The sequence below is a fragment of the Pongo abelii genome, chromosome 1 (genome assembly GCF_028885655.2).
Source record: "Pongo abelii isolate AG06213 chromosome 1, NHGRI_mPonAbe1-v2.0_pri, whole genome shotgun sequence".
In the NCBI taxonomy this organism is placed as follows: domain Eukaryota; kingdom Metazoa; phylum Chordata; class Mammalia; order Primates; family Hominidae; genus Pongo; species Pongo abelii.
The window spans coordinates 93,485,338-93,497,275 of record NC_071985.2 but is presented as its reverse complement, the minus strand read 5'-3'; the positions used below and the strand labels follow the sequence as shown (position 1 = coordinate 93,497,275).

Sequence of the window (11,938 nt, the reverse complement as noted above, 5' to 3'; positions counted from 1 at the left end):
CAGGACAGCCACCCACAACAAAGAATTATGCAGCCGAAAATATCAACAGTGCCAAGGTTGAAAAAGTCTGCTCCACTCGAATCTATTGCCTAAACGCAGAGTGCACCACCTGGAAATGTAAGTCCTCTGGGGCTGAGCTTTTAGTCTCCCAGTTTCACCTACTCCAAAGAGAAATTTTAGAAGAGTGACCTCAAGGCATTTCCCATTGCCTGAGACGTTCGGGTCACAGACACCACAAAGCACTGAAGAGGCGGTGGGGTCAGGCAGAGGGGCATGTGAGGATCCCCATGAAGGAGAACAATTCTGTCCCAGGGGCTGGTCTCTCTGAACAGGGCCCAAACCCCATGACAAAACCATCCAGTTCCTTATGCTGGAGCAGACAACACTAGCTCTTTGTCTCCCAAAACTGGGCAGGGTGATGGGAAAGCCCCTGGGGGCTTGTCCTTCCTGCAGGGCCAGGGATGGGCCTGTGGCTTTAGGGGCAAGTGAGAAGCATTTTTCATTGTAGCGCTGGGAACTCTCAGGAGAGAAACTCTGTGGTCCCCACTTTCTTGGCATCTGGCATGAAGGAGGGAGACTGAGATGAAGAACTCTCATAGATCCTTTCTCTTGGCTGAGATCCAGCTTGGAAACCCAGGACCTGTGTGCTGTGTCCATCACCACCTTCCTGAGGAGCGAGGGCCCATCCTGCCCGCGTCTGGGTCTCTCCTTTCCCAGTTCCATGTGTGGCCCTGTGGGCATGCATATGCCACTAAGAAGGGCTGAGAGGCTGCAGAAGCACGTACTCAGGGCGTCCCTGAGAGGGATGCACCTACTCCTGGGACTGAGGAACAGGGGCAAACATTGAGTAAAGGGGCCCTCTGTGCCACACGAGTCCATGCTCCATGTCATAGAAAGGGAGTGGGGACAAATCCTAGGCTTTTAATAGGCAGCCTAGAGACAGTAGGATGATGGGATCAACAGTCATGGCTCCTGGGGCACCCCTCTCTGTTGGCATGTCCTTGTTTGGGCAAAAGACCCTCTCTGTCACATGTCCCCTACTTCCCAGGCACCTGATGCCTCACTGCTGCTCTGCTTGGCATTCTTAGGGCCTGGGGTGTAGAGGAAAAGGGGCCCCTGACAGCGCCCTCCTCCTCACCCAACCCTTCTGCTCCAAGGTGGTCCACAGGGATCTGAGGGCCATTCTTTAAGGACCCTTGCTGTGGTCTGAAGTTCCTCCCTTGAGGCGGGTTTCCCACTGTGCCCAGGAAGCTCCTCATGCCCTGGCTTCCTTCCAGCCTTTCTCTCTGAGAGGAGATGCTGGCAGGAGGGAAGAGACTGGCTGGTGGGATGTGTAGCTTCACTCCAGGCCTCAGGTCCTCCTCCAAACTGCTGCTCGGGCCCTTTCCCATCACACCAGACCAGAACGCAGGAGGAGCACAGTGGGAGGATGGGGGTCCACTGCAGGGGGGGTGGTCAGCCAGAGGACAGTTTGCAAGGGCATTTTATTCATGGTGACAGTGGAGTATTACAGAGCAGAGAAGGCCAGTGTCTCCCTACCCCACCTGCCTGGGTCCTGGGGTAATGGAGAGAGGAGGAAGTGCCTGCATGGGACAGGGGTTTCCAGGGTCTCAGAAATCAGAGGGATGGGAGAGAAGTTGCATGGAGGGGTGAGAAAGGGGCTGGAGACCTTAGCCTGGAATGGAGAGATGGGCCCTGGAGAAGACTTAGGAACACAACCACCCCTGTCCTCTCCCCAGGCTAGACCCTTAATTTTCCCCCTTATGTGGGCAGGATGGAAATTATGGAAACTTTATTCTCATCTCCCTGAAGAAAAGTTGAGATTAGGAATGTCTCCTTAGTCTGATTAGCAATATGGTGAAAGAGGAGGGGCACCCTGTCTTGGTTTTTCCCATTTCCACATTCACACCTTTCCTGCAATGCTCCCCACCTTGGGTCCAACTCCACCCCTTCAAATCCTGCAACTTTAGCCCATGTCCAGCCAGGGAAAGGGGCTAACCCAGAGGCGGTGGGCAAGAGGAGAGATGGACTTTGGAGGACTCCTCCCCAACTTCCCACCTTCCTCTCCAGTTAAGGAGGATCCAAGGGCCACACTGCTTTGAGGTTCTCCAGATTGGGGGAAGTAAGGCTTTCCTCCCCAGTTTTGAGTCTGCGGGTCTCTGGGCAGAAGACCTCCCTGGGATCCAGGTATCCCTTTGCCTCCATCGTGGGAGCAGGCTTTACTTCCAGCCCCTCGGGCCTGAGGGACAAGAGCCGAAGCCTCTCACCCGCACCCTGTCCCAGCCCTGCCAAGAGAGGAAGCCCTGGAAAATGCCAGGCCCCTGGGAGGCTCCTAGGTCCTGGGAGCAGGATATCTGGCTTAAAAGCCCCTGGGAGCTGCTGCTCTGACGGGAGAGGAGGCGAGAAGGGCCCCGAGAGGCAGGTCCAGTTGGAGGGCAGAGGGGGCGGGAGGGGAGGGGTGAAGGAGGCAACACCAGGCAGCTCGCCTTGGACGCTCCCCAAATGGCAGCAAGGGCCCAGCCGGCAGGGGCCTGGGGCAGAGCCAAGTCCTAGAGAAAGAAAGAGAGAAAGGGTCAAGGGAGCCCAACCTCTTGCAGATGCCCCTTGCTCCTCCCATTTCCCAGGCCTTCTTGTTTCTTGCTTGGAAGTCTCTCTTCCTCGCCCCACTGCCCTTCCTTTTCTTTCTGTCTTATTTTTTTGAGAGAGAGTCTCTCTCTGTCACCCAGGCTGCAGTGTAGGTTTGAACCCCTCCTGGGTTCAAATGATCCTCCCACCTCAGCTTGCTGAGTAGCTGGGACTACAGGCGCGTGCCACCATGCCCGGCTAATTTTTGTGTTTTTTGTATAGATTGAGTCTCGCCATGTTGCCAGGCTTGCCCTTCCTTTTATGCTTTTCTTTTTTTTCTTTCTTTCTTTTTTTTTTTTTTTTTAGACAGAGTCTTGCTCTGTCGCCCAGGCTGGAGTGCAGTGGCGTGATCGTGGCTCACTGCAACCTCCGCCTTCCAGGTTCAAGCAATTTTCCTGTCTCAGCCTCCCGAGTAGCTGAGACTACCTGTGCATGCCACCACATCTGGCTAATTTTTGTATTTTTTAGTAGGGACAGGGTTTCACCATATTGGTCAGGCTGGTCTCGAACTCCTGACCTCAGGTGATCCACCTGCCTTGGTGTCCCAAAGTGCTGGGATTACAAGCATGAGCCACCGCGCACAGCTGCTTTTCTGCTTTTCTTTAGGCCTCATCATAAATACCACTCTTTGGAGAAGCCTTCTGAGACTCCTAGCCTAGACGAGAGTGCCTGCTGCCTGCTCTCATCACTCCATGAATCTCTCCTCCAAGGGCACTCGGCTGAGTTAGGGTCATGTAGTCATTTGTGTGCTTTTTATTTAATGTATGTGAGCCCAACTCTTTGGGGGCAGGAGCTGTATTTGTTTTATTTTCCCTCGAATCTACCCGGTCTGGACATAATCAGTGCTCAAGAAAAATGTGTCCAGCGAATAAGGGAAGGATATTCTCCGCTATATCTCAATGGATCCATTCTTCACTCCTTGCCTCTGCAGCACGGGCCTCCAGTCTAGCCGGGCAAAGAACTGGTTGTGTGGCCTCGGCCTTGTCATTTAGATTTGCAGTCCTTTGTTTCTTCATCCATAAAATCCCCTCTCCTAGCTTAGATTAAGCTGTGTCATGGGTAAGAAGGGGCCCTGCAGAGTGCATGACGGGAGGCCCAGGGCAGGTATGGGGTGCCCCAGCCTCCCTCTTCTCTGTCTCACTCTGGTCCATAACTTTCCACCTCCAAAAAGGCTTCCTTCTTCCTGCTCCTTCTAATCCTGCCTCTTTCCCTCTCCGACCCTGCCAGGGCCCTACAATAGGGCCTCCCAGCTGGGGGCCTTGGAGATGACTCTATAGAACTTCACGTCACTTTCTGTATTTCAAAAAGCCTAACTGCAGTTCCACATTTTTCTTAGCAAGACCACATCATTTAACTAAAAGAACAAGCATCAACCCAACCTAGTCACATTGGTTGGGCTATAGTGAATAAAAACTGGAAAAACAGGCCGGGTGCGGTGGCTCACGCCTGTAATCCCAGCACTTTGGGAGGCCGAGGCGAGCGGATCACCTAAGATCAGGAGTTCGAGACCAGCCTGACCAATATGGTGAAACCCCGTCTCTACTAAAAATACAAAAATTAGCTGGGCGTGGTGGCACGCACCTGTAATCCCAGCTACTCGAGAGGCTGAGACAGGAGAATCACTTGAACCTGGGAGGCGGAGGTTGCGGTGAGCCAAGATCACGCCATTGCACCCCAGCCTGGGCAACAAAAGTGAAACTCCGTCTCAAAAAAAAAAAAAAAAACTGGAAAAACAAATTAGTTATTACTGAATATGTCCAGTGTATTTGATAAGAAGAATATTTCTGAAATCAGATCTATGTAGGGAGAAAACAGTGACAGTGATCCTCTAGGAGAACAAGTGTGGAGGCCCCTATCAGAGCACCCTCTTTCTAGGTCATTGTCCTTTTCCTTGGGTCCTTAGATGAGGTGGAGACTGATGTTGCACAGGAAGGCTGTGTCCCTCCGGGTTCCTGAGGGCATGTGGAAGAGATATTTTTATTTCTAAGAGTCCTCCTCTCATTCTCCCACCGGTTCCCAACCTTTCCCGGCACTGGACCTGCAGCTCCCCGCTTCTGGCTCAGTAGACCTGGCACTCCTGGAAGCAGCTTCCTTTCTTGGCACCGAATGCTCTGAGTGAGGGTGGAGGTGAGGGGCTGGCACAGGCTTCTGGAATCTCAATCTAGAAGTGGGGCATGTGGCTGCTTCCAATCTTCTGGTGACCTACACCTGCTTAGCATCCCTTAGGGCCCAAACATAGGCAGGGCATGTGTGTTTTCCTGCAGAGGGGAGGGAGGTGCAAAATAGCCCACTCCAAATGGGGCCTGGGAGGGAACACTTTTTTCTTTCTTTCTTTCTTTCTTTTTTTTTTCTAACACTATCCACCTGGAGAGGGAACACTTTTTTCTTTCCCTTATAGTTTCCCAAAGAGAGAAGCTCTCTGCCCGAAGCATTCCCAGAGCTGGGACGGGGTGGGTGGGGGTGGAGAAACAGGGAGGGCTGTTCAGGTGCTATTGAGCTCCAGGCTGCCAGACCAGGCCCAGCGAGTCCCAGCAGGCCCTGGAGCACCCCACACCCATGGCCTCAGCTACACTCTCAGGGGTGCAGAGCTCGGGCCCCCAGCAGCTCAGGGGTGGGGTGAAGGCCATGGATCCTTCTTCCATGAAATTGGCTGGAGTGGAGGGGCAATTCTTTGACCTCTGCACAAGAGCCTTGGTTTGGCCGAGTGTCTCTGTGATCTTTTTCACAGAAAATCTGATATTGTCAGTTCCCAGCTCACAGCCTTTGTAAGAGCTGATGTCTGCCTACATTTCCACCTTCTTCTCCCACTCATTGGCCACGTGCTTATGCACTGGCCTTCTCCCAGTCCCTCTGTCCCAGGGCCATTGCACACACTGTTCTCTCGCTTGCCATGCTCTCCCTACTCCCTCTGAGCTAAGCTGACACTCATGTACAATTTGGGTGTCATCTCAAGTGTTACTTTGTCAAGGAAGTCTTCCCTGATGCCCTCGGCACCCTGCACTTTTCCTTTGCAGCAGTTAGCACAGTTATAATTACTTATCGATCATTAGTTGAATATCTGCATCCCCCCTTGCCTATAAGTCCTATAAAGGCAGTGTTGCTCACATTGGCTTCCTAGCCCCTAGGACAGTGCCTGGCACATTAAACAGGTGGTCATTAAGCATCTGTTGAAAGAAGAAATGAATGAGTGAGTGAATGAGTGAATGAACCCTATCTTCCCAATCTCTCTCCAGCTGAGCCTCCTTCTTCATCCCATGGCCCTAGTCTTGGTTACCGCCTCATCATCTCCTGCCTAGATTATCTTCAAAAGCCTCCCAACTCCAGTCTTATGCCTTCTCCAACCCAAACTCTACACACACACAGTCATCTTTATAAAATGAAAGTCTGGCTGGGCACAGTGGCTCATGCCTGTAATCCCAGCACTTTGGGAGGCCAAGGCGGGCGGATCACCTAAGGTCAGGAGTTCAAGACCAACCTGACCAACATAGAGAAACCCGGTCTCTACTAAAAATACAAAATTAGCCAGGGTGGTGGCGCATGCCTGTAATCCCAGCTACTTGGGAGGCTGAGGCAGGAGAATTGCTTGAACCCGGGAGACGGAGGTTGCAGTGAGCCAAGATTGCGCCATTGCATTCCAGCCTGGGCAACAAGAGCGAAACTCTGTCTCAAAAAATAAAGTAAAATAAAATAAAATAAAATAAAATAAAATAAAATGAAAGTCTGACCATGGATTTCCCTCCCAGTCCCTCCTGCCCACAGAAGGAAGTCCTGCTCCCTTAGCACAGCTTGTGAGGCCTCTGTGGCGTGACACCTGTTTGCCTTGCCAGCCCCGTCTCTCATCCATCCTGCTTGCTCCCACTCCATCACAAGACTTGCTCTCCAACAGCAAACTACCAGCAGTTCTCCAGATTTGTTACACTTGTTCACAGCTTTTTGCTTTATAAACGCTATTTCTGACTGGGTGTGGTGGCTTACACCTGTAATCCCAGCACTTTGGGAGGCTGAGGTGGGCGGATCACCTGAGGTCAGGAGTTCGAGACCGGCCTGGCCAACATGGCGAAACCCCGTCTCTACTAAAAATGCAAAAATTAGCCAGGCGTGGTGCTGAAGGCCTATAGTCCCAGCTGCTCAGGAAGCTGAGGCATGAGAATCACTTGACCCGGGAGGCAGAGGCTACAGTGAGCTGAGATCCTGCCACTGTGCTCCAGCTTGGGCAACAGTGAGACTCCGTCTCAAAAAAAAAATAAAAAAGAATAAATAAATGCTATTCCCTCTGCTTAGGCATCTTTTTCCACATCCTTCACCTGCCCCAGTGTTGTGTCTTCTGGGAAGCCCCAGTTCCTTCTCTGGGCCTGAATGTACAGCACCTAGTGCTTACCTGAATGCCAGCAGCAGTTGCCAGCAGTAATCCCATCTCTGCTCCCCACTAGGTTCTGAGCCTCTTGAGCCTTTCGTCTCTGAACCCCCACACCTAGTAAATAGCTGGTGTTCAATAAATGTTGGTCTAATGAATGAATGAGTTACATAGTATCCCTTGTCTCATGCCCCCTCAGCCACGTACTCAGCCAGGAGGGCCCTCCCTCCTCTGGCTAAGATCCCCTGGGCCCTCCCAGCCTTGAGCACTCACGGTGAATGCTGCTGCTGCTCCCCTTCTTATCCCCAGAGGCCTCTGGTGGCCCCCGGGGGGTCTGCTGTCCCATTAGCTGCTCCACCATGGCCTGATGGACGAACAGCATGCTGTGCAGGAGCTGAGGGGTGAGAAGTAGGTGTGAGGTGTGATGGGCTCTCCTTGGCATGTATCCTCCAGTACACTCTGGTACCGTCAGCCAGTTGCTAAAACAATGAAATACTCTCATACCGATTTTTTTTTTTTTTGAGTTGGAGTCTTGCTCTGTCACCCAGGCTGGAGTGCAGTGGCACCATCTTGGCTCACTGCAACCTCTGCCTCCTGGGTTCAAGCGATTCTCCTGCCTCAGCCTCCCTAGTAGCTGGGATTACAGACATGTGCCACCATGCCCAGCTACTTTTATATTTTTAGCGGAAATCGGGTTTTGCCACGTTGTCCAGGCTGGTCTCGAACTCCTGATCTCAAATGATCCGTCCACCTTGTCCCCCCAAAGTGCTGGGATTACAGGCGTGAGCCACCACGCCTGGCCTCTCATACCTATTGTTAAAAGCCCACTGCCATGGCTGCCTACAGTCTCAGATGCCCTGGGCCCTTCCCTCTGATCCACCCCTAAAGGAGTGGCGCCTAGCACAGAAGGAGCCGCCCTTTCTCACAGGTGGGTCCTGTACCACCTGGATTGTTCTTACCCCTGCCTCTGGGGCGCTCAGGGTCTAGGATGCAGGAGGAGAAGAAAACTGGAGGCTGCTGGGCCCCAGAGGCAAAGAGGAGGGTGGGGAGCCTCCTGGGCAGAGGGGCAGGACCTGGTGGAACCCTGAGACAGGGGCCGCCTCTGCTCTTACCTCACTCTGCACACCCACAGGCACCAGCGCTGGCCGACACAGGGCAGGGGCCCCCAGAAGCAAGTGGGGGGATGGCGGCCCCCGCACTTCCCACAAAGGATAGTTGACTACGATGAGCTTGCTGAAGTTGAACTTGTATGTGAACCTTTTGCCTTTGGTCTTATGCAGGATCCTCTTATTGTAGTAATATCTGGAGAATTCAAAGTTGAGAATAGAGTTGGCCCAGAGGTCAGAGAATAGAGTGAGGGACCCAGTCGCATTCTCCTCCCTAGCCGGGCTGACCCTAAGCTGTTCCCCGAGAACCACTAGGCAGCTCACCACAGGCCAGGACACTTCCCAAGCCTTGGAGGGGTGGGAATCAGCAGGGGTGCCAGAAACCACAGCCCTTTTCCTTGAACTCTCCCCTCTTTGGCCATGTCAGCCGCCTCCTCTCACCTGAGGGCCCGGCTCAGCTTGTCATAATTCATCTGTGGTTTGCATTTCCTGCGGCCCCAGAGGCGGGCCACCTCATCTGGATCCTTAATGACAAATTCCCCGTACTCTCCCTGCTGCCAGGCGATGACATGGCGGAACTCTTCCTTCTGCAGCAGCTCCAGGATGAAGTGCCACAGCTGGATCTGCCGGGAGCCTGGAGAGGACTCGGCTTTGTAGGCCCAGTCAGGGAAGGCCAAGCCTGGGTGGAGAGGGGAGAGTGAGGGCTCTGGAGGGCCTGCCCTAGGCCACCGTTGGAGCAGGGGGTAGGCCCGGCCAAGAGGCTCACCTGAGATCCAGTTGCCGGGGGTGGCTGGGATGCCCTCAGCCAAGCAGCTGCAGTGCATGGTCCACTCCGGCGAGATGGGCTGTGTCTGGGCCTTGGGGAAATGGTCACCACTTAAGAGGAAGGGAAGGAAGGAGGCAGAGGGGAGGACAGTGAAAGAGGAAGGAAAAACGGAGGGAAGGAAGGAAGGAAGGGAGAGGGTCAGGAAAGAAAGAGAGAAAAGGGAAGGGACAAGAGGTTGCCAGTGAAGGGGAGAAAAGGGAACCAGAGGCAGCAAGCTTCCCCATATCCAGACAGGGCCCAGCCTCCTCTGGGGACCTCCCCACTGCCCAGGGCTGACTCGGACTCAGGGCTTTCGGCTGAGCTACTTATATAGATGGAGAGAAGTGCAAAGGGTCCTATATCCTGCCCCTGCTGGGGGATTTAGACAGAGAATGAGATCTCTTCTTAGGGCTTAACAGGATTGGAGTTTTTCCCAAGAGAAGACAAAAGAAAATGTAATTAATCATGGGCTCATTCTAAATCTTGAGTGGGAAGGAGGTGGCATATACACATACCTGTGCCTTTACAGTATTTCTTTTCTTTTTTTTTTCTTTTTCTTTTTTTTTTGAGACAGAGTCTCACCCTGTCGCCCAGGCTGGAGTGCAATGGGGCGATCTCGGCTCACTGCAACCTCCGCCTCCCAAATTCAAGCAATTCTGCCTCAGCCTCCCGAGTAGCTGGGATTACAGGTGCATGTCATCACGCCTAGCTAACTTATTTTTTATTTTTTATTTTTAGTAGAGATGGGGTTTCACCACGTTGGCCAGGCTGGTCTCAAACTCCTGACGTCGTGATCCACCCACCTCTGCCTCCCAAAGTGCTGGGATTACAGGTGTGAGCCACTGCACCTGGCCGCCTTTACAGTATTTCAAACAATTTCACATTTGAGACGAGCAGGAATTTGTTTTGTTGTTGTTGTTGTTGTTTGTTTGTTTGTTTGTTTTTGAGATGGAGTCTCTGTCGCCCAGGCTAGAGTGTAGTGGTGCGATCTCAGCTCACTGCAACCTCTGCCTCCCAGGTTCAAGCAATTCTTCTGCCTCAGCCTCCTGAGTAGATGGGATTACAGGTGCCCACCACCGCGCCCAGCGTATTTTTGTATTTTTAATAGAGACAGGGTTTCGCCCTGTTGGCTAGGCTGGTCTCGAACTCTTGACCTCAGGTGATCTGCTTGCCTCCACCTCCCAAAGTGCTTGGATTACAGGTGTGAGCCACCACACCTGGCCGAGCAGGAATTTTTATGGGCTTTTTTTTTTGCCAGTCCCAAGGGCCTGGCACACAATAGGTGTTCAATAAATGATAGCTGATTGAATGAATGGATGGTAATGGACTTATAGATAGTGTCTTCTTTGTTGAACATCTGTACCCCACTCAGAGTGTCAGCTCCGAGGTCAGGAACCCTAGCTGTCTTGTTCTCCTCTGCTGGCTCCCCAGATCCCATCGTAGCACAGGACCTCATACTCAAAGGTGCTTTATAGATATTTGTTGAATTGGTGAACCATGGACAGGAACCGGGAATCTTGCGGTTCTCAGCTGAGACGGGTGGGGAGTTTATGGAATGAGCTCTAGTGAGATAGACTTGCCTGATACAGGAAAACAGAAAAAAATGCCTAAGCTCTAAAGCCTTCTGGATGGAACAGAAAGCCTTCTGGATGGTGCAAAAGGCTGGTTTCCACTATAACTGATGGAAGATGAAACAATATGCAAAGGGACTGAGGAGGGATGGGAGAAGCTGCAGTGGGGATGAAGCACATGGGACCTGCTCCTGGTGGGCCAGGGCATTGGGAGGTTCCTGGGCGCTTAGGACTGCCTGTGAACAGGGTTACGTGACCCGGGCCTGGCTCTCCATCTCTGATGGAGTTAGTGTGCAGTACTCTCAGCGAGAACTTATTAGGCTGTGAGGTCTGGAGGGCATGTGAGGATTTGTCTGGAGTTGCTTCCTCACTTTCCAGAGGAGGCTCAGACAGGGAAAGTGACTTGACCAAAGACAGATGGTGAGTTACCTGCCCTGCCCCCTGACTCCTAATCCATAGCACTTTCTCATATACTGAGTTGCCTTAAGACTTAAAAAAAAAAAAATCTATGTTGGTGCTTTTCAGACTCTAATGTGAATAGGAATGATCTGAAGGTCTCTTTAAAATACAGATTCTGATTCAGTGGGATTTGGGGGACCTAAGACTCTGTACTTCTATTTTTTTTTTTTTTTTTTTTTTTTTGAGACAGAGTCTCACTCTGTCACCCAGGCTGGAGTGCAGTGGCATGATATCAGCTCACTGCAACCTCCAGGTACAAGCAATTCTCCCACCTCAGCCTCCCCAAGTAGCTAGGACTACAGGCACCCGTCACCATGCCTGGCTAATTTTTGTATTTTTAGTAGAGATGGGGTTTCATCATGTTGTCCAGGCTGGTCTCAAACTCCTGACCTTAAGTGATCCGCCTGCCTTGGCCTCCCAAAGTACTGGGATTACAGGCGTGAGCCACCGTGCCCAACCAAGACTCTGCACTTCTTTTTTTTTTTTTTTTTTTTGAGACGGAGTCTCGCTCTGTTGCCCAGGCTGGAGTGCAGTGGTGCAATCTCAGCTCACTGCAAGCTCCGCCTCCCGGATTCACGCCATTCTCCTGCCTCAGCCTCCCGAGTAGCTGGGACTACAGGCACCCGCCACCATTCCCGGCTAATTTTTTGTATTTTTAGTAGAGACGGGGTTTCACTGTGTTAGCCAGGATGGTCTCGATCTCCTGACCTCGTGATCCGCCCGCCTCGGCCTCCCAAAGTGCTGGGATTACAGGCGTGAGCCACCGCGCCCAGCTGACTGCACTTCTAACAAGCTCCTAGGTGATGCTGCTGCTGCCGGTCCGCAGACCATACTTTGAGCAGTGAGAACCCATAGAACCCATGGGATGCAGCAAAAAGAGGCTGTGGATGTCAGAAAGTCAGGGAACCATAGACACTTCAGGTTGTAAGAATCCTGGCACCTCCCACTGCTGGCACCAAATCATCTGGTCTCTCACTCCCTTTCCCAGGGAATGCTCAGTGCCAGGGATGTAAACTGA

At 52.3% G+C, this 11,938-nt stretch overlaps 1 protein-coding gene across 1 annotated transcript; it reads right to left on the bottom strand.

Moving 5' to 3' along the window:
- Window positions 1–1,471: 1,471 nt before the first annotated feature.
- ETV3L (ETS variant transcription factor 3 like) lies at window positions 1,472–9,440 on the bottom strand. The gene is made up of 5 exons (XM_054550900.2): window positions 8,852–9,440; window positions 8,527–8,764; window positions 8,092–8,281; window positions 7,253–7,373; window positions 1,472–2,549 (listed from the first exon to the last, which is right to left on the bottom strand). Exons 1-5 carry the CDS (start codon window positions 8,907–8,909, stop codon window positions 2,071–2,073), a joined length of 1,086 nt encoding a protein of 361 aa, XP_054406875.1. The 5' UTR covers window positions 8,910–9,440; the 3' UTR covers window positions 1,472–2,070.
- Between the last annotated feature and the right edge of the window lie 2,498 nt (window positions 9,441–11,938).